A 23,104-nucleotide genomic window follows, 5' to 3' on the forward strand; every position below is an offset into this window, starting at 1 on the left:
TTCTGACATAAGGCAATCTTCATGTAAAATATGAGCTCAATAGCCCTTTCAATATCGTTTTTCCTGCAACTCATGGCTTTTGAAACTTTCGCTTTTACTTTCATTTCTTCAATAGTTTTTCTCTTAATTCTTTACTGACTCATAGGTCATTCAATACCATCACTCTCCTAGAACGCTTTTATTTTCTCTTTCATTTCTTCACTGACACATTGCACATATGCACATTCAGTAGCATATTATTTAACCCCATGGTGCTGTAAATTTTTTTAAAGTTTTTTGAACAATTTATTTATTTTTATTGGAAAGTCAGATAGAGACAAGGAAAGACAGAAGATCTTCCATTCATTGGTTCACTCCCCAAGTGGCCGCAATGGCCAGAGCTGAGCCGATCCGAAGCCAGGAGCTAGTAGTTTCTTCCAGGTCTCCCACACAGGTGCAGGGTGCCATGGCTTTGGGCCATCCTCGACTGCTTTCCCAGGCCACAAGCAGAGAGCTGGATGGGAAATGAGCAGCCAGAATATGAATCTGTGCCATATGGGATCCTGGCAGACCCAAGATGAGGACTTTAGCCACTAGGCTACCATACCAGGCCCTGTACATTAACTTCATTCTTGTAAATTTTGTTTTATGGTTTTTCATTTAAGAGAACATATAGTAATTGTATAATAGAGATTATCATATCTAGACGTGAAAACACAATGATTTGGAATTAGAGATGCATACTGCAAAGATGAACACCCAATGAAAGTGTTCAATGTATCTTGACAATAGGGTGCTGGCCTGTCTGCTATTATCTGCACCCACCGTGTCAAGATACATTTAAATAACAGAATGACAGACTTATGAGTGGTTATGAAGGACTATACTATCGTAATACAGGGGAAATCAGCAAGGGGGAGAGGGGATTTGGGGAACGGGCAAGGGAAATCAAATTAAAAATTAAAAATAAAGAAAACACATCAAAAGCGATTTGTTCAGAACCAGATTCAAATAGACTAACAGCAATTACTGAAGAAAAAACGACAAAGACAGACAATGTCAGTGAAAATCTTGGATCCAATCTAATTCTGTGAAACTAAGGAAGGAATGTTTGCTGGTGACAAGGACATAGTGTTTCATTTGAAAGTTATTGGCTTTCAAGATACGCACACAGATATTTGTGGGTGGAATACGATGCTGGGCTTTTTCTCCAAATAATGAGGCAACAGCAACAAGAACAGGAGCAACAAGACGGGCTATAAAGCTGGCATGAAGTGCATGTGGTTTCACTGTATGTTCTCTACCTGTGAGCATGCTCAAATCTTCCAAACTACACAGGAAGCACGCAGCAGGAGCATCCCATGAATTCCAGTGGTGGTAGCTGCTCTCCACTGCTTCCTGGCTTGGAATTAAAGCTCCTCGCTTTCCAGCAGGTGTTCCTGCCCTGACGAAGGTCAAGACCTTATACATACACCATGGCATTCTCACCTCCCCTGCAGTGGAAACCCAAGCAGCTCTGTCACCTTTGTCCTGACACAGAGACCCCATCCCGTTTGCATCAGAGCTAAAGAATAAATCAGCACACATCACGGAACAATGACTCAGTGCACCACACGATCTGTATCAGTGGGCAGCCTGGAGCTAACATCACAGTCCAGCACTGTTTTGGTTTGTTTTAAATCTCATTGCCTCAAGGAACCTAAAACACAGACTATCTACACAGTAGTCACAAAATATGTCTGTGGAGGCAAAATCCAGCCCTGCTCCATCTGAAATATTCATCCGGCAGGTGCCAGTATCACACCTCACACACCTACCTTGGGCAAGGCCTCAGGCATTGCATCCTATGTACTAACCCTGCCTCTCCTGACCTACTCTGGGCTGACACTTAACACCTTCTGGTCCTAGAATGTCACTCTGTGAAGCCGGGAACACTGCTTGGGCTGCTTCCTAGTGCTCAGATTCTTTTTCTTTTATTTTTCATAATACAGTTCCATAGACTCAGGTCTTTCCCCTTCCATCCTCCTCACTCCCTCCTGCCCCCACAGTTTTCTGCTATATTATTACAATAGTGTAGTCCTTCAGCAACAGTCACAAGTCCATCATTCTTCTATTTAAGTATCATGACACTGTAACTATAGAAAATGAGAACAAGTCCAGCATCCTACTGTCAAGATATATTTAATAATTTAGAACAGATAAAAAGGGACTGGATGACGGCACAGAAGGTTAATCCTCCACCTCTGGCACCAGCATCCCATACGGGCCCAGGTTCACATCCCAGCTTCTTTACTTCTGATCTAGCTTCTTGCTGATGGCCTTGGAAAGCAGTGGAGGATGGCCGAAGTCTTGGGCCCCTGCATCTACTAGGGGAACTCAGAAGAAGTTCCTGGCTCCCAGCTTCGTATCAGCTCAGCTCCAGCCATTGCAACTATCTGGGAAGTGAACCAGTGGATAGAGGCTGTCAATCTCTAAATTCTCCCTCTCTAATTCTGATTTTTAACCAAAAATAAATAGAAAAGGAGATCAATAGGAGTCAGCTTTGTGGTGCAGTAAAGTGAAGCCACCGCCTGCACGGCTGGCATCCCCTTCTGAATTCTGGTTTGAGTTTCAGGCTGCCTCATTTCCCATCCAGTTCCCTGCTAATGCACTCGGCCATTGCAGCCATCTGAACAAGTGGATGCAAAACGTCTGTCTTTCCCTCTCTTTCAAATAAATAAAACCTTAAATTAAAAAACAAATAAATCTTGGCTATCCACTTATGACACCAGGAAATTACAAGTAAATACCCAAGAGAGTTGAGAACAAATCACCACAGACTATTAACCTAAGCCAAGAATATCTACTTACATTGCTGCACAAGTTAAGCCAATAACTAACATTCAGGCATTCTACATGGGCATCAGTTGATATTTAGGCTGTTCCACTTCCAATCCAGCTTCCTGCTAAAGCACATGCGAGAGTAGTGGAAGATGGCCCAAGTGCTTCCTATTCATGAGGGAATCCCAGAAGATTCTTTTGACTTCTGGTTTCATCCCGACCCAGCCCTGGCTGTTGTGCCGTAAGGGGAGTGAACAAGCAGATGAAGATTCATTCTCATTTTCATTCATTCTCTTTCTGTTGCTTACTTATTCTCCCTCCCTCTTTGCCTTTCAAATAACTATTTTTTAAAACTAATACCTACTTTTTCAATGCTAATACCTACTTTGTCATTGACCCACACCCATTTCATGTAGTAGGAAGGTAACCCATAGCCCTGTTTTTATCCACAATCATATCCAGTCTTTCCTCAACAGCTGAAAACTCCATAAACTAAAAGCTCACTTGGCTAATGGCTGAGCCCGTTAGTAGGAGCCAGAGAAACTCAACGGGACTGCAGTTACCTTGGCCATTCCCTACATAGTATTTATCACGTATGCAAAACCATCTTAGAAATAGGGAACAGGGCCTGGTACGAAAGAGAAGGAGAGAAAGAGGAAGAATTGCTGTCCGTTGATTCACTCCAAGCGGCTGCAACTGCTGGAGCCAAGCCAATCCTAAGCCAGGATCCTGGAACCACCTCCAGGCCTCCCACGTGGGTGCAGGGTCCCAAGGCTTTGGGTTGTCCTCCACCGCTTTCCCAGGCCACAAGCAGGAAGCAGGATGGGAACCAGGGCCACCAGGATGAGGACCAGAACCCATATGGGATCCCGGCATGTGCAAGACAAAAACTTTAGCTGCTAGGCTACCATGCTGCGCCCTATTTATTTTTTTTTAATTGGAAAGTCAGATATACAGAGAGGAGGAGAGACAGAGAGGAAGATCTTACATCTGATGGTTCATTCCCCAAGTGGCCAAAATAGAGCTGAGCCGATCCGAAGCCAGGAGTCATGAATTTCTGTGTCTCTCACACAAGTGCAGGGTCCCAAAGCTTTGGACTGTCCTTGACTGCTTTCCTAGGGCACATGCAGGGAGATGCATGAGAAGTGGGGAGGCCAGGACACAAACTGGCGTCCATATGGGATCCCGGCATGTGCAACGCAAGGATGTTAGCCACAAAGCTACCGCACCAGGCCGAACCAAGCATACGTTTAAAAAAAAAAAAATCTGGGCCCGACGGCGTGGCCTAGCAGCTAAAGTCCTCGCCTTGAACGCCCCGGGATCCCATATGGGCGCCAGTTCTAATCCTGGCAGCTCCACTTCCCATCCAGCTCCCTGCTTGTGGCCTGGGAAAGCAGTTGAGGACGGTCCAAAGCTTTAGGACCCTGCACCTGCATGGGAGACCTGGAGGAAGTTCCTGGCTCCTGGCTCCAGATCGGCACAGCACCGGCCGTTGCAGTCACTTGGGGAGTTAATCATCGGATGGAAGATCTTCCTCTCTGTCTCTCCTCCTCTCTGTATATCTGACTTTGTAATAAAAATAAATCTTTAAAAAAAATCTTCTCAAAGCATGTAGTCCATGCTGTGTAGCCAACAGAGGATAGCTATTCTTAGTCCAATGACGAGCACGAATTTCCGCGTCAATACGATCTCAGAGATCTCAAGGGCCCATTTCCCTCCCTCTCTCCACATAGCTTAGAAACATTCCCAGGTATGAGTCAGTTCTAGCATCGCCCTAAGGTTCCATCTCTCTGCTTTTATCCTGTTGAATAGGAACCACCTAACTTTTTATAAGATTTATTCATTGACCTGAACAATCAAGAGAAAAATCAGACACATAGATCTTCCATTGACTGGTTCATTCCTGAAATGGCCAAACAGCTATTATTGGACCATGCCAAAACCAGGAGCCTCCCATGCGACTGTATGGGCCCAAATACTTGTGCCATCACTCCACTGTCTTTCCAGGCACATAGCAGGGAACTGGACTGGTACTCGATTCAGCACTCCGATATGGGATGCTAGTGTTTCAATCAGAGGCTTAACTTACTGTACCACAACACCAGCCTCAGGAACATCTATTTCAAGGAAAGTGGTTCGCTGCTAAAACAGTCAGAAGGCACCAACACAGTCTGACCTTCCCTTTTCTTTTACTAATGAAGAACAAAGGCTCTGACCTGGAGGCCTAGCAACTGGTCCCAGAGCTGGTCACCACCAACACAGAACGAGAAAGCTGAGCTTGAAACCGCATCTCGGGTTCCTTCTACTACACACAAATAACTGCATCCAACCTGCCATCACAGCCAGCGGCGACATCCAGATCTATTCCCTTTGAAATTTGACATCAGTATACGTCACACCCAACTCACCATGATCTCTCTCTGTTCTTCCAGATTCTTGAGAAAATTTGAAAATTCACGCAAGGAAGCATCTGCAGCGAGAAAGGAGTTATTACCTGGGGGTTGAGGCAAAGCAAAGCAAACCCAAATGGTATTCTCACTCACCTATGCAGCGTTCATCATCCGTCTCTGCATCACCAATGAATTCAAACTTAAAGTCTCGGAGGGAGTGAGCAAACTTTCGCTGCGCCGCCGAAAGACCTGTGAAGAAATGTATTCTCAATGAGTCCTGGTTTGAAGTCAGGGCTTAGACAAGGAGGGCATTGGAGCTGTGTTCCAATCCATCTGTGAAAAGGAACAATGCAAGACCGTGGCCAAGAGGGCCTTCCTCCTGCACCTGGCACACTCGGGGGACTGTACCCTGCCGTAAAACAGGTACAGAAGACGCACGAGTTCCCTCCTCACCCTTTTACTTCCTCAGATCTGAGTGCTTCCCATCAGTTCCTAAAGCACTTTCTCCAGTCACGCAGAGTCAGAACCCACCTGACTGTAGCGACTGGAAGGTGTCTGGGCATCCACACATGTGATGGCACTTTTCAGGGTGTGCCAAAGTCTGGCTGCCAGTGGTGGCTTCCAACTTTAAGGTCTCAAAAGCTCAAGGTCAGCAAATAAGATGCTCTTATCTGATTGCCATGTAACCACTCCAACCAGTTTACAAGTGGGGAAGCTGAAGCTCAGAGATGTTGAGTAATTTGCTTAAGAATGCACAGCTACTGGGAGAATCAAGACGGCAGAATAAGGGAAGGACACGTTTAAACGGACGGAGAAACATTAACCAAAATGAAGCAGAGAGGGCACATTCCAGGAAACAGGAGAGGACAGAACAGCAGCACAGGGGTACCAGGAGACTGACAGACACAGGAAAGCAGCGTAAACACTATGGTGATGCAGTCACTGATAATCCAGCGGCATTCAGCAAAAGGCATTGTGAGTGGTGAGAGTGGCAGCAATTCAGATCCTTTGAACTGTCAAAAACACTCTGCCAGCTCTACCTTCAGGCCAGAGATGGTCTCCCCAAGGAACTGATGAACTTATCTGGACAATATGATGCTGGACTTTATGCCTGGTAGATGCTTCCAATGAAAGAATCTCAGCTGAATTTGAACTGTGGTAACGCAATAGGGTGGAGGAGTCCACCATGGCGGGGGGTGGGGGTGCTGGGGTGTTTGGGGAGGGGTGGGGGGAATCCCACTGCCTATTAAACTGTCACATAATGCAATGTAACCAATTAAAAAAACAGTATATTTTTTAAAAAGGCATTGTGAACTCCACCGGCAGCTGGAACTACACCAGCAACCAGGTGGGAAGGGACTTTCACTTGGGAGCACCGGAGGCGAATCCAGAAAAAGAACTGCCCATCCTGCTAGTCTTTTTGATTTTACCAAGAACAAAAAAACAGCGGCAGATCCCAGGCAGTTCAGCAACAGGGTGGATTTCACAACCAGTGTACCTCCCCTAGAGCCAAATCAGGCACCATTTCAAGGATGAAAAAGCAAGGGAAAGGGCTGAGAAAACGCTGAGGTGGAAGTAAACTCATTTCTGACTCAGAAAAACTGCAACTGCGTGGTATCCTACAGGTTCCATCCAAGACAGGTCCAGGTAGCCCTCAGATCTGACGGCCAGCAGATCAAGAACTCTAGTAGTGGCACATCAGGCACCATTTTGTACAGTGTGGTAAAAGTTTTAGGACTGCAGTGACAGTGAGCTGCATATGTGCTGAGCTAGCAAGAACTCACTGAGCTCAGTGCATTGCACTGGTACCACAGGAAAATAATAACAACTACGGCACTGCACAGCTCAAAAGAGGTCCATGTGGCCCTCAGACCTAACAGCCAAGAGGTTCCTGCAAGATTATCACCAACAGCAACCTAGCTATGTAGGATACCTGGTGTCTCCCTAATTATGGGACCTACTCCAGCCACAAGTGGGAGAAAGGTTGTACATACAATGTTGAAAGCTCAGCACTGTAGCACAGGAGGTGGAGACTGGTGAGCCAGGAGCTAGGGCTACAGAGACCATGGTGGACATCTAACATAAGAACCCAGACCTGGAAATCACTGGAGGGAGTGGCACAATTGGCTGCAAATAGCCGTGTGTCAATGGCAATTAGTAAAATCAAACTGTAGACCTGTGGGTGACACAGCTTAGAAACCTGCCCCAAGGAGAAGACTCTCATAACCAGAGTACAATGACCAAGAGCAAAAGAAACAGTGGCACAATGAATATTACTGAAGACTCCCCTGCAAAGGAGCAAAACCTATTGCCAACCTCACAGTTCACTGAGGAAGACATCCAGAAAATTGGGGATACAGAATGCTAAACACTTGTTATAAAGCTTCTTAACAACGAGAAGCATGTAAAGCAGGTGTTCGAGGAAATCAAGGAATACATCACACTGGAAATGAATCAAACGAAAGCTGATCTATCAGAAATGAAAAATACAGTGAAACAAATTAAAAGGACAGTGGAGAGTCTCCAAAATAGAATGAAGGAGGTAGAAGAAAGATCTCAGAAATAGAAGATATTTCCTGTCCCCAGGGAGAAGCAAACAAAAAGCTGGAAGCAGAGCTGGATCAGGCCAAAACAAGTATTCAAGAATTGACACTATTAAGAGGCCAAATATAAGAGTTATGGGAGTCCCAGAAGGTACAGAAAGAGAAGCTGGCTTTACAAATGTGTTTAATGAAATAAGGGAAAATTTCCCTAATCTGGAGAAAGAATTGGGCAACATCCAGGAGGGGCACAGAATTCCCAACAGGCTTGATCAAAAGCAATCTTCACCAAGACACATGATCATCAAGCTCTCTTCAACCGAACATAAAAAAAAGATCCTTAAATGTGCAAGTGAAAAAAAAGTCAACTGACATATAAAGGAATGCCAATTAAATTCACAGGAGACCTCACACAGGAAACTCTACAGGCCAGAAGAGAATGCAATGACATATTCCAGATTCTAAAAGCAAAAAGTTTTGACCTGGGATAACATATCCAGCAAAACTTTATTTCATTTCCAAAGACAAAAGAAATTCTTCTACAGCAAAGAAAAGTTAAAAGAATTTGCCTCTTTCAAACCTACCCTACAAATGATACTTAAAGATTTTCTCTTCACAAAGAGGAATAGCACCCAAAACAAAAGGCAAATGTGAAGAATATCCAAGTAAAATAACAATGGAAGACTAAACTAATGAACAACCCATTGCTAAAATGACAGGACCAAAGTACCACCCATAAATATTAATCCTGAATGTAAATTGCTTCAGCTCAATCAAACGTCACAGATTAGCAGACTGGATCAAAAAATAAAACCCATCTGTTGCCTACAGGAGACAATCTGCAGAAACAGCATCTCATGGATTTTGATTTTACTGGTTGTTAGTTTCATCTCTTCAAAACACTTTCTTCTGGTTTAATTCTTCAGTGACTCATAGATCATATAATAGTATCATTTTCTTCAAGAAGGTTTTTTATTTTCTTTTTTTTCTTCAGCAACATATTAGTCCTTCAGTAGCATGTTATTTAACTCATTGGTGTTAATTTTTTTCTTCCTGCTGTTATTTTTGTTTTGTGGCTTTTCATTTAAAGAGATGTAGTAACTGTAATGGAGACCCTCATACCTAGTAACATGCTGTTTAACTTCAAGGCATTATAAATTTCTATTTTTCTCCCTATTGTTGATTTTGTATTGTGGTTTTTCACTTAAGATGACATACAGTAACTGTGACATGGAGACTAACATTTCCAGAAGTGAGGATACAATGCAGTGTGCATCTCTACTTCCAAACTAAAGATGGACTCCCAATGAAACGGTTTACTATATGACAATGCTGGACTCTCTGCCATTGTCCCTGCCTATAATAATGGACATACGACTGTATGAAGAACTATAGTAATGATACAGGGGAATTTAGTGGTGAGGAGGTGGGGAGTTGGGGAGGGGATAAGGGAAATCCCAGGGGCCTATGGAACTGTATCATGAAATGATGATGATGATGATAAATTTTAAAAACACAAGAAAATGCCAACAAAGAAAAAGATTAACTTAAAAAATGCACAGCTACAACACTGTCATTTCTCCAAATGTTATGTCCTGACCAGGGTATAAGTTCTGTCTCTGGCCTAAAGCAGTTTCCAAGCAGCCACTGGCTGCCTGCTACATGCCACATAGCTCCTGTCTCACACAATGAAGACTGACAGCCGGGCTATATTCAAATAAAACAGCACACTAAGCAAACTGGGGGGAAAAAAAGAAATGTAACTCCTAACTGCCAGCATATTCACATGTAACAAGTCAGTAGAGACAAGAGAACAAGTTAAGGTGATGTGGGATGAGCAGCCACTCAGGACACCAGCATTCCAGAATGCCTGACAAAGCACAACCTCCATCTCCAATCCAGTTCCCTACCTGGATGTCTGGGAAGGCACAAAAGATGACTCCTGGGAGGTCAGGGAAGGTTCCAAAGATGACCCCAGGAGGTCAGGATTTCCAGGCTGCTCATTTCAGCCTGGCCCAGCCTCAGCCACGGCAAGCATCCTGAGGTTGAACTCTGTTGCTCAGCCTTTAAATTAAGCAAATCTTTTTGAAAGTACGGGTGGGGCAGGGGAGCAACTTCGACTATTGTTTTTGGTGAGACAGCAGGAACAATTTCCTCGATTTTATTCATTACACTACTGGTAATAAACAAGGAATAAAGGTGAAAACATCTTTACATTATGAAATGGTAGTATCTACAACCAAATCTCTTATCCCTAATCATTAAGCTTAATGCTCCTGCCCCAACACATTCCAAGCCAAACTATTTCCTCTTCAATTTTGTAATAATGCTCACCAGCTCTTCCAACTGCTGTCATGCTTGTTGTATCTGCTGCTGTTATATAGGGTGTATCTTTATTGCAGTTCTGCTTTGTGGCAAAACTGAGCTGAAAGCACAGATTTCCCAAATAACTCTTGCCCTCAAACATGTACGTAGCCTCCTCCATTATCAATACCCCCCATTATCACAGTTTGTGAGGCTTAATTTTTCCTCATCCATAGGTATTTTGCTGTTCATTTCTTTTCCTCCTTAAAACAGCCTGAGCAGGCGGTGTTGTGGTATACAGAATAAGTCCCCACTTGTGATGCCAGCATCTCATAGGATCCCATATGGGAATAGACCTGAGACCCTACTACTCCACCTCCAACCCATTTTCCTGCTAATGTGCCTGGGAAAGCAGTGGAAGATTGCCCAAGTCTCCATGTTAGAGACAAGGATGAAGCTGCTAGCTTTAGCACAGCCCAACCCTAGCCCTCCCAGGGGGCGTGAACCAGCAGTTCGAAGATTCCTCCATCTGTAACTCTGCCTTTCAAATAAACAAAACAAAGATTGAAAAACAAATCTGCATGGGGGAGTCACCCTTGTGGTGCAGTCCAGTAAGCCACTGTTGAGGACACCAGCACCTCCTATCAGCACCAGCTGCAGTCCTTGCTGCTTCATTGGGCATCTGGTGCAGCTTCCTGCTAACAGGCCCAGAAGAAGCAGAGGATGGACCAAGCACTCGGGAAAGCACATCAATGCCTGGATAGTTTGGGCTCCTGGCTTAGTAAATCCTCTCCTCCCTCTGTCACTCTTTGAAACAAATACAAAATTCTTAATGCACACACACAAGGCAGATGACACAGCACTGTAATGTCTTCTCCTGGAACATGGAATGAAGTTACAAAGCCCTTGCAGTATTGAACAGGAAGTACACAGTGCTGCAACAGCTGCCCACTGTTACTCCTCAGTGCAACATGACTACCTGTTCTCGCAGGGAAAGCACTTGGCACCTCTTCAATCCAAGCTGGTCTGATGGCTCTGCCTATTCAGAGCCTTCACCTCAGGGAACTTTGCACACCTCAGGTGGACCCTCTAGGAACCAGCTGTCCTCGCTGTGAACAAGCCCAGGCCCGCTTGTTGGCCGATGACAGGTGGCTCAGTTGTGGCTGGTCGTGCCAGAGGCTAGAATGCCTACGTCAAGGAGGAGACTACCCTGCACAGAGGCAACTGCCTGGTAAACCAGTCCAAATGGAAATCAGCATGCACCTGCTGTGTGTGGTAAGCCACTCAATTTTGGAGATTATTCAAAGAAATAGATAAGAGTAAGACTTGGATTATAATTTTAAAGACATAACATGAAAACAAGTACACACTAGAATACATACAGAACTGTTATAAATTAACAGTGTAAGACATACCTCTAATAAAAAACTAAGTCAGACACTTGAGTAGGCACTTCACAAAAGAAACGTAATAGCCTATAGCCACAGCAAAATATGGTCCAGCTTATTAGTGGCTATAAAAGTGAAAATTTAAAACCTTAGGATACCTCAGTACATTCATCTATTTGACAAAAATTAGCAAGTGTGGTACCTGAATGATGTGGCTCTGTACAAGACGACTCACTTAAATTGCTATAAAGTAAAAATTAATATAACTATTTTGCTATTAACATGGTATTTTCTACTCTATTTAATGACAACCGGGAAATTGTCCATCTCAATCCATTTCTAATATAAACTCTTGCACACTGGAAGTTGTCAACATGTACTAGAAAATTCACAGAACTGACTGTGAAATCCAAACACTGGGGGAAAGCAAACACCTAACAATAAAACAAATGAGTAAATTATGGTGCAGTTACACACTACGAAATTGAAAAATCTCACAACTGAAAAGACACACAACCATACACAGAATGGGTCTAAGAAAAAATTCAAAACAAGCTAGACCTTGGGGGCAGGTACTGGGCCTAATGCTCAGGGTGCCTGGGTCCAAGGTCTTTTCTGACCACAAGTGCAGTTTCCTGTGAAGGCACACCCTGGGGGTAGAAGAGGAAGGCTCAAGTACTTGGGTCTCTGCCACCCACATGTAAGACTTGAACTGAGCTCTGGTTTGCAGCTTTAGACTGACCTGACCTTGGTCCATGAGGGTGTTTGAGGAATTAGCCAACACACAGGCGCTCCTGTCTCTTCAGTAAATAAACAACAGAGCCCTACACTGATACTCATTCAGGCACACCCAAGCGGGACAAAAATCACAGAATAGCAAGTGAATCATTATCTCGAAAGCCTTGCAATGTTTACTTCTGAAGGCAAGGGTTATCCGGTTAGAAAGCCACAAGAGTTTGACCCAGTTGTATCATTTCTCTTTAAAACATACTTTGTTTTTCCAGGAACTTCTGCCTTAATTGCATAACTTTATTTTAATGTAATCCTAAAGCCATGAAAGCCCACCTTTTAAGGTCATTCTAAAACCACTTAGTTTCATTTATTTTGAGGGCGAATATAACTAGTCCCAGATTGAGCTATGCTGGCCTGTTCTTAGAACACACAGGCCACGGTCACACTATCTGGAGTGGCATTACCTTGTCATTACCTGTTCACATACTCACACAGGACCCCTCAACCGTCTCCCTAAAACCGTGCTGAGGCATACTCACACCCTGTCAATTTCACTGCCACCCTGTTCTCTTCACAGCATTTGCTGCCTGAAGTGTCCTCGGTCAATATTTACTCATCCTCGTCTACCTACCCAGCCCAGAAGATCACTTGTATCTGAGTGACACTGAGGCTGATGGTCCATTTGACAAAACACAGGTAACTTCATTTACCCATTTCCTAGTGCAGATCATTTGCAGGCTCATCATTTATAGCCATTTTATGTTATTCCATAATGTTAATGTGTACTTTGCTAGATATCAACTGGGACATGCAAGCGGGTGTTAAAAACTCAGGTGTGTGGGGATAGGTATATAAATGTGGATATGTACTCACAAACACACACACACACGTTTAAGCTGTATTTTTCTCTTTACCTGGTCCCATGGCTGTTTTTCCCACAAAAATAAAGACCTCTTGGAGTGACGTATTGCATCTGGCTTTTGGGTTCGTGGCAAAAAAAAAGCTAACAAAAAGCAGTACCTTCCTAATAAAATACATTTAATTTAAATAAAAATTGAGGTCATCTGTTGTAATATAGCAGACAAATCCACCACTTGAGATATGAGATATGAGCATCCCATATAGGTGACTGCTCTATTTCCAAACCATCCCCCTGCTGATACATCTGGGCAGACAGCAGAAGATGGATCAAGCGTTTGAGCCTTTGATGCCAATGTGGGAGAAGTTCTAGGCCCTCAGGTTCAGCCTAGCTTGAACCCAGAAATGACAGCCATTTGAAGAGCAAACCAGCAAATGAAAGATCCTCCCTCCCCCAACCCCTGCTTCTACCTTAGCCAAATATATCTTTAAAAAAATGAAACAGGGGCCAGGGCCATAGTGTGCAAGATAAGCCTCTGCGGCACCAGCATCTCGCATCAGTTTGTGTCCCGATTGCTCCACTTCCCATCTAGCTCGCTGCTTATGGCCTGGGTAAGCAGCAGAGGATGGTTCAAGTCCTTGGGCCTCTGCACCCACTTGAGAGACCTGGAGGAACCTTCTGGCTTCGAATCAGCTCAGCTCTAGTCATTTGGGGTGAACCAGGAGATGGAAGACCTTTCTCTCTTGTTCTCTCTGCAGTTCTATCTTTCAAAACAATCTTTAAAATAACAATAAGAAAAATTATGAAACATTCAGTGCTCAAATAAACTTAAATCTGAATTTACCAAATTCAGATTTTTGGTCCTTTAGCTACAAGCAAAATAGAAAAAAGCAGACTAAATAATTGTTTGCAGAATTAGAAGTAGTTTGAGATGAAAGGGCTATTTCAGCCCCTCTGGGATTGAGCTTCAGGACAGCTTTCAGAAAGAGCCAATCATAGCTTGCATTTAGGTTTGCACAGCCTGGCCTATACTGCCACTGCTTGCCCTTGATTCTGCAACGGACGGTTTCTTACTGAAGAGCTCCAAGTTTTCAGTTAAGACCATGAAATAGTAAACCCACACCTGGTTAGGGCTATGGATTGTCATCTCTGGTTACTCCAGTTCAGCTATTTTACTAGGCAGCACTAAAGTTTCATTAGAATTTCTGAAGTCCCCAGCATGGCCGTGGTCATCAAGTCCTAACTCTGTGTTCCTTCTGTCCTCTCAACCCACACACTAATAAGGATCCTTGAAGGAATCCGGCATGTTCTATAAAATTCTGAGTTGGAAAAGAAAGACAGTGACCATATGTTCTTTCCTCATTCATGAAATTTGAAATACAGGTCACACTGGACTTCACATTTTTTGTTAACAAACTGTACCTCAAAGTACACATTCTTCCGCATATAGAGACTCAACTAGATTATCAACTATGCAGAGACCTGCCAAGGGGACTGCCCTCCATTCTGCATATCAAAACACGTTCCAAAATCCTACAGTGCTTTTCTTCAAGAGTCATAAGGTACAGACTTCAAGAATTTAGTATATTTCATGCCAGATTCAATGCCAAGGAAATAATGCTGATGCTAATCCGAGTGACTTGGAAGTGAAACAAAATTCTTCTACAACTATGTTCTGGCTTCACATTTTCCTTCATGTGTTCCAGGCTTCAGGGACACCAGACGCAGAGATTGCCTTTATTTCCAGCATTAAAAAACAAAAAACTAACTCATTTCATAGATTTTGAAATGGTACAAACATCTCATGAGCCCAGAATGCATTAACAGCAGGTCCAGGCTTACAGGTGAAGTCACGGGCAGTTCTAACTGTAGCTCCTGGGGCAAAACTGCTTCTAGCACTGCAACACATTCCCAGCCCTAGTTCTCCAAACGCACTCCACTGGGAGTATTTGTGCGGTCAGTTCTTGATCACAGCACATGTCATTTCATTAACATGCTTTGAAGTGACAATTTTAAAGGGTCAAAGAAAATCAAGTCAAGCCCCAAAAGACTCACATAATCTGAAACATGAAAGCATGACTCTGGTGTGCACAGCTCAGAATCCAATACAATGCATAACAGGAAACCAAGCAGTTTAAGAAAACAGTCAACTAATAAGGCAAACCCTTTGGAAGGGAGTGAGTTGGAAATACACAAGGACCTCCCTGGAGACTCACACGAGCCTCACTGAACCACTAAGTCTCCAGTGGTACTGCACACATTCCACAGAAGCAGAGATCATCAGGGCAAGGCACTACATTCAGAGCACGTGTTACTAAACGGGAAGACACCAGAAACCACCTATCTCTTGGTTTCCATTTGCTCTAGCCATAGACTCCCCCCTTACTCAAGGAAAACGTTAAGAAACTGAGACAACATTCAGCACTTACATGTTCGTTTAAGCTACTACAAATATTCACTAATGCAGTGACATAAAGAAAAATGAATGATCTTACCATTCTCAGTGGTCAAGATTTTAAGATAGGTCTCATAGGCTGAAATCAAGAGTGTCCTTCCTTGAGCAGGGCCAGGGGACAATCCACCCTTTACCGACTTCCAGAGCTGCCCACTTTCTTTGGGCTCATATCCACAGTGCCCAATTCTACCTCTGACCTCTGCTTCGTATCCGCATCTCCTCCTCTGACCCTTTCAGGAACCACCCATGATGACTTCAAGTCCTTGGATAATGGAGGCTAGTGTCTCACTAACCTCCCACCCCCACCCCCACCCCCGCATGCATGCGCGCGTGCGCACACACACACACACACATCCATCTAAAGGCCTTCAATCTGTGAAGCCCCTTGTGCAATGAAAAAGGACACACTCAGGTTCCAGGTACAGGAAGGCAAATCTTTGGACAGCCGTTATTTTGGCCTACCCTATCCTATGTCAGCTGCTCTTCTCACAACTTTACACATATTCATGCAATAAACTCAACGAGGCAGGTGCTATTATCATTGACTACTTCACTAAAGAGAAAACGAACATACACAGAGGTTAAGTTGTCCAAAACCAAACAACTACTCAAGAGTCAATCTGATATTGTGGTGTACTTGGTTAAGAGGAGTCTGCAATGCCAGCAACTCTTACAGACGGCAGAGTCCCACGTGCTCTGCTTCTAACCCAGCTCCCTGTTAATGAACCTGGGAAAGCAGCAGATGGCCCTTGCACCTGGGAGACCCAGAAGCAGCTCCTATGGCTCCTGGCTTTGGCCCAGCCCAGCCATAGCTGCTGTTGCCATTTGGGAATGAACCCGTGGATAGAAGATCCCCTCCCTGCATCTCTGTCTCTCCTTTTGTTACCCTAATTTTCAAATAAATATATCAACAAATGGCAAGTCAGCAAAGCCACTCAGGTAGAGATGGGACAATGAAACCCTAATTGACTGGTTTAGTCTCCAAGCTTAGTCCTGATGAGATCAAAATGCAGAACTCAGGGCCTGGTGCAATGGCTCAGCTACTCAGTCCTCGCACTGCATTCACCAGCACCATATGGGAGCTGCTTTGTGACCCTAATGCTCCACCTCCCATCCTACTCCCTGTTTGTGGCCTGGAAAGCAGCAAAGGGTGACCCAAAACCGTGGGACTCTACGACCACCTGGGAAACCCAGAAGCAGCTCCAGGCTTCAGATCAGCTCAGTTCCAGCCATTGCAGCCACTCGGAGAGTTAAACAGTGGGTGGCAGATCACTGCAAGTCTCCACTGCTTCATGCTTCCAGTCTGGCTTCTGCTGATGTACCTGTGGATGATTTCCAGTGAATGAGGGTACACAGCAGCTGAGTTGCCACCATATAGAAGGCCAGGATTTGGATCTGAGCTTCTGAATTGGGCCTCTCCCAACCCGAAATGTCACAGGCATTTGGAGAGTGAACTACATGAACAAAGAGCTCTCTGTCTCTCAAATAAAAATAGATCTTTCAAAAAAAAAAAAAAAACTTCATCAGGGAATCTGATCTTAGACAATCTACTTTAATTATGCTATGTAACATGTAAGGAACCAAAAACACTACAAATTAGTGTAGCTTACTTATACAAAGTATTGAGACATTACAAATCTAGGTTCAAACACTGGCTGTACATTACATGTGTGGCTTTGGGCAAAACCCATGAGGCAAGCCTCAAATTTCCCCCACATAAATTCAAAATAACCAGACAGTCCCATCAATTTACCATATGACACACACACATATACCCCACTTCCCCTTCACAAGCAAACTGTAACTAAGAACCTCCACTGCCTAGGCTGGTAGGTTCCACAGCACATGACTGCCCCAACTTCATCAGGGACAAGACAAGCCCAGGCAGCCGACCCAGGAAAAATTCCCACAGGCATGCCAGAAACAGACACAGATAGGTATACAGAGATTAAGAAATAAAGTCAGCAAGCATCAACAACTGGTGCAGCTAGTTAAGATTACCAGCTGTCCTGAACATGTTCACAGAAAATAAGCATTCTAGAATTGACACACAACAGTGTCCTGTGATTTGAGTTGCACCCCCAGGCCCCGATTCCAGATGTCCATTAATGCCAACTCAGACGAAGTAGTGGTGATGGAAAAAAAAAATAGCTGGATTTCTGTCACCTACCTGGGAGACTTTGAAACAGGTTCTGGCTCCTGACTTTAGTGACACAACCACTGCAAAGTTCTTGGGGACTGAACTCAGGGAAAGACCCCTCATATACACAGACACAATGATTTGCACCAAACTAAACTCATTTTTTAAATTTACTTTTTCATGTTTTGAAACATCAAGCAGTATTCTAGCTACAGGGTCTTACAGCAGGAACAAGCCATATGAGGGGCAGTGGGGAGGGAGGATGAGAGTAATAGAGATGGGAGGACAAGGCACACACTACCACTGGGCACCATGGAGACAAGGTTGTGGGGACGAGAACACACAGCAGACACTGGACAAGTCAAAAACACTACATTGCCAAGATGGCATTTCAGCAAATACTTGAAGCATGTCAGCAAACAGCCTTCCACGGGTCTGACCCAAGTGTGGCAAGAGCCTGTGTGGTGGAACTGGCAAGGGTGCAGGGCAAGAGCAGTAGAAAACAGGGCCAAAGATAATCCAGAGGCCTGTTCAAAGACTGGCCTTTCCTGGGGAACCTCTGCGGAATTGTGAGGGGATAAAGGACATGCGCTCAGGGAACAGTGTTTTCTTAGCTGCCGTGTCAGGAAGGAGCTGAAGGTGGAAAACACTGGCAGCAGACCAACAGGGGAGGAAGCCACTGTGCCAAGCCAGGTTACAAGAACATAATGCTGCTTAGAAATTTTCTGGAAACTGTGCTAACAAATGGTGGGATCTAGAGGTTTTGAAGCCAAACCACTATCCCAACATCTTTGGTGTAGACTTTCAGGCTCAGAAATCAGGTTTGTTTGTTTTTTAATATTCTTATTGGAAAGGCCAATCAGATTTATGGCCAAAAAGGAGCTGATCCAAAGCCAGGATTTAGGAACATCTGGGTCTCAATCGTGGGTGGAGCGTCCCAAGGCTGTGTGCCATCCTCTACAGTTGAGGTCTTTTGTTTGTTCATTTTAAAGATTTATGTTTATTGGAAAGACAGGATTACACATAAAGCGATAGAAAGATCTGCTGGTTTATTTCCTAAATAGCCCACAGCTAGAGCTGAGCTGATCCAAAGCCAGGAGTCAGGAATTTTCTTCCAGGTCTCCCATGTGGGTGCAGGGTCCCAAGGCTTTGGGCCTTCCTCTGCAGCTTTCCCAGGTCACAGCCTGGGAAATGGATGGCAAGTGGAGCAGCCGGGACATGAACCAGTGCCCATACAGGATCCTAGCATTTGCAAGGTGATGTTTAGCCATTGAGTCATCACACCAAGGCCCCCAGCATGTATTTTTTAAAAATAAATTAAAATTTTTGTTAAAGATTTGCTTGTTTGGAAGCCATGCTGAAAGAAAAAGACAAGGGTAAGGATCTTCCAGCACCTGAGTCATTCCCCAAATGCTCCTGGGCCAGGCTGGAGCCAGCAACCCAACCTTGGTGTTCCACATCAAAGCCAGGAGCCCAAGTACTCGCATCATCTGCTACTGCTTTCCTTGGCCTATCAGCAGAAAGCTGAACCAAAATGTGGGACTTCAACCCACATTATGATATAGAATGCCACCATTACAAACAGCAGCCTAATCTGATATGCCACAGCACCAGCCCCTCCAACTACTGGACTATATTCTATAACAACGATCTCAGAGTTTACACTGAAAAATGTCCTTAAGGACAGCCATCACTTCTGAAACCTTTGGATTCCATGCCGACAGAATCTGTACTACAAGTATTATGATCTTTATAGGGTCTTCTTATTTACCTGTATTGCGAGTTGAATTGCATGCTCTGAAAATGAGCCCTTACTTGAAGACGGTTTATACAGAGGTAATTAAAGAGAGATCAGAAAGATGGGGCCTCACACATTCAGTGTGTCTGCTGTCCCTGTGAAAGGGGACAGGCGGGACAAAACAGAGACAAGGAATCATGAAGAGACATGTTGAGTGCACTGGGGACTCCAGGCCAAGCAGAAAAGCCTGTAAAGGACCCATCCCTCACAGTGCTCAGACAATCCTGCCAAGATCTTGACCTTGGACTTGCAGGTTCCAAACTCTGAGACAACAGATTTCTGCTGCTTAACGTACCCTGTCTGAACTCACAATTAACTGAGAAAATCAGAAGCTGAACTTTAGGGTTAAAAAGCAACATACAGATTAGAACACTATTTGTAAGCACTGTTCTGAATGCTCAAAGATGTTAAACTCAATGACAAAACACAGTATCATTTAAACATTTGGTAATGAATAGAGTAACCTGGCGAAGTGGTATCCAAATACACAAAGAATGGTTAGACCAAGAGGAAAGACAAGTTACCTCATTAAGCACAGCATATGCTTAAGGCCCAAAGTAAATGGTTTTTATTGATTTTTTTTAATTTTCTGTCCATTTATTTATTTTCATTGATTTACAAAAAGAGGGACAGGTAAGAAAAATCCTCTGTCCACTGATTCACCCCAAGCAGCCATAATGCTGAAGTTGAGCCAATTGGAAGCCAGGAGCCAGGAGTTCTCTTCCTCTGAATCTCCCATGCAGGTGAAGAGTCCCAAGGCTTTGGGCCATCCTCTATTGCCTTCCCAGGCCACAAGCTGGGAGCTAGGTGGAAAGTGGAGCAGCCAGGATACAGACCAGCACCCTTGTGATGTCAAGCGCACGGAAGGCCAAGCCTTTAGCCACTAGGTTACCTCCCGGAACATTCCCTCTTTTGTCCTACATATTGTCTTCTTACAGACATTCAATCAATTGCTGACCGCCTGGTGCTCCAGGAGGGATATGGCATCCATCTCCAGCTTCTGCTTCTCGTGTTCCAGTCAGTACCTGCCCGTATTCCTCCATGTCCCAGCATTCCTCCTTGCGCTGAGTACCACTCCTGATCACATAGTCACAGTTGGCGGGGACTTCGTAGTTGATGCACAGTTGACATTTCATCCAGAACCTGTAGATGGGAGTCATGTAGTGGTTGCCCAGCTTCTTCACACTGTAATGAACATCCTTGCTGATGTGGTTCTTACAACCATCCCAGGTGTTGTACAGCATATTGAACCAAATGATGAGGATGCCTTATATCAGCTTCCAGGCCCGCTCCCGGAGCAGGTGGCTCTTGTAGTAGCCGTTGAAGGAGCCATGCTGTCCAAAGCAAATCTCAGCAGGGAATCAGGAAGCAGGTGTTCATCTAGCTGAATCGATGCAAGGTTTTTCACCTTTTTCACAACCTAGCTGCTGGAGCTACACTAAGTCATGGCACAAACGAGAAATGTACTTGCCAACTAAAACCGAGGGTAGCTGAACAACTCCTCCTGTTTCTCACAAAGTCTTCAAAATCTACTGTAAATGTTTCCAAAAAATACATGGTTGGTGTTGTAGTGTAGTATGTTAAGCCACTACCTGCAGGGCTGGCATTTCATATGGGTGCCAGTTCAAGTCTCAGCCTCTCCACTTCAGATCCAGCTCCTTGCCAATACACCTGGGGGAGCAGTGAAAACGGCTCCAGTTCCAGGGTCCATGCCACTCACATGAGAGATTAGGAGGCAGCTCCCAACTCTTAGCTTCAGGCTGGCACATCCCAGGTCATTGTTGTCAACTGGAGAGTGAACCTGCAGAGAGAAGATCACTTTTTCTCTCTGTAATTCTGTCTTTCAAATCCTAATTTTTAAAGAAAAATTTCAAAAAATAAGACTCCCTCATGAAGGAATACTACCTCCCGTTTTATGCTCCCAAGTTAAGCCAACAGCACAAGTGCTAACAGAAATGTGGCCAAGAAATGACCAATGGGTTGCTGGGCACCCATTGCCAATTCAGCACAGCCCAGTAGAGCCTACCCATACAAGGAGGGCAGGGCTACTGCCCGGATTAATTACCACTCAGAACAGAGACAAATAACCATCACACTGAGAAAGAACTCAGAGATCCAGGACACAAATCCCACAGGAATACAAGGGAAGACAAATGCTGAAAAATACAGCATGAAATAGCAAGGCTTGAACAGAGTCCAAACACAGCGCATTTGATTTACATAGCTATAAACGAGAAGACATACAAAGCATCAGGAACCCCAGTAAGGCATGCTTTAGAGGAGAGCATGGTAGATAGTCTATGCTATACAAGCAATGAAAGTTAGGACTTTTAGGTGCAAGGAAGAAAGATTCTAGTAATGGAAATACATGTACCATAGCTGAAACCAAGTCAACAATTTGCCCTGAGAAACAATCTGCCAGAAAGCTGGGCCCTGGAATCTCCTGAATGCCATTAACACATCTCGACTTACCATCACCGTATTTCTGTCCATTGCAATGGTCATTACCAACATCAATTTGGTATTAAATCTTGCAGGCAGTACTGTGACTTACTGCCAGTTATACATTTTACAGAAAACAGTCTCTACTGCTGACTTGTACAGCCTCTATGGGAATCATACCATATGGTATGAAACATACCATATGATCCAGCAATAGCACTCCTAGGGATATATCGAAAACATCTCCTACACAAGAAACCAACATGCACGCCTATGTTCATAGCAGCACAATCTACAATCGCAAAAACCTGGAAGCAACCAAAATGCCCATCAACAGAAGACTGGATAAGAAAGCTATGGTTCATCTACTCTATGGAATACTACTCAGCTATTAAAAAAACGAAATGCAGTTCTTTGTGGTCAAATGGGCCCGACTGGAATCCATTACGCTAAGAGAAATGAACCAATCCCAAAAGGTTAAATACCACGTTTGCCTTAATCTGAGATGAAAAGATGACAACCTGGAAAATAGTACCTGTATATTGTAATATTAGTGCAATCTCTAACAACCTGTATCCAATGCAATAAGATAATGCGATATAATCTATAAACCAACAATTAATGTCAGAATACTTAAGATCTACATCGAAAAACTGTAAAACCTACTATACCCTCAATATGCTATGTTAACCGGTAATGGGGAGGGAGTGCAGGGAAGCCTTTCAGGACCATAAAAAGAGTGAGGAAAAAGTACAATATAGCCTATCAAGATCAAATCTGGTAATTCATAGACAGACTCAAAGCGGCACTAAACAACAATAAAACTACTATACCAATGCATGAGGGGGGAATCGGGTGCGATCCTGACAACCTCTTAACAGGAGGCCATGTGCGTGGAGCAGGGGGACACTCCAGAGTGGAGCAGGTGGTAAGGAGGAAGCTTGGATCCCAACCATGAAGACTCCCAGACCTTCACCACAAACTATTAATACAAGCAACAAGGACTATATCCCAACTGCCAAAGAGGCCACAGGGAATGGGATGCCCTCGGAGGCCGAGTACTCTGAGGTCACCCACCCCCAACCGGAGCTTCTGCAGCGGATGGAAGAAGTCCAAACACTACCGTGCAGAAACCAACGTCATCGAAAAGACAACCAGAAGCCCTGAGCAGTCCGCAGAAACAAGAACAATAAATGTCCTTCGGGACCAGGGAGGAGAGCTTTCTCTGGTCCGAGCCTGGCTCCACCTCTGGACCCC

At 44.3% G+C, this 23,104-nt stretch overlaps 2 protein-coding genes across 3 annotated transcripts in view; both read right to left on the bottom strand.

Annotated features, from left to right (window-relative positions):
- The window catches only part of ARHGAP10 (Rho GTPase activating protein 10), a 333,273-nt gene that overhangs the window by 238,461 nt on the left and 71,708 nt on the right, over nt 1-23,104 (bottom strand). For both annotated transcript variants that reach the window (XR_009245824.1, XM_058666789.1), the window contains exons 2-3: nt 5,343-5,438; nt 5,208-5,269 (exon numbers count right to left, since the gene is read on the bottom strand). Coding sequence is in view for 1 of the 2 variants with exons in the window: in XM_058666789.1 (XP_058522772.1) it covers nt 5,208-5,269; nt 5,343-5,438 (158 nt within the window). In the remaining variant the exon portion in view is untranslated. The remainder of the gene's footprint in view (nt 1-5,207; nt 5,270-5,342; nt 5,439-23,104) is intronic.
- On the bottom strand, nt 20,352-21,910 carry YJU2B (YJU2 splicing factor homolog B). Its single transcript, XM_058667322.1, is given in 3 exon segments — nt 20,352-20,421; nt 20,423-20,739; nt 21,878-21,910. Coding segments are annotated over 3 exon segments (420 nt in total).

Source organism: Ochotona princeps, chromosome 7 (genome assembly GCF_030435755.1).
Source record: "Ochotona princeps isolate mOchPri1 chromosome 7, mOchPri1.hap1, whole genome shotgun sequence".
NCBI lineage: Eukaryota > Metazoa > Chordata > Mammalia > Lagomorpha > Ochotonidae > Ochotona > Ochotona princeps.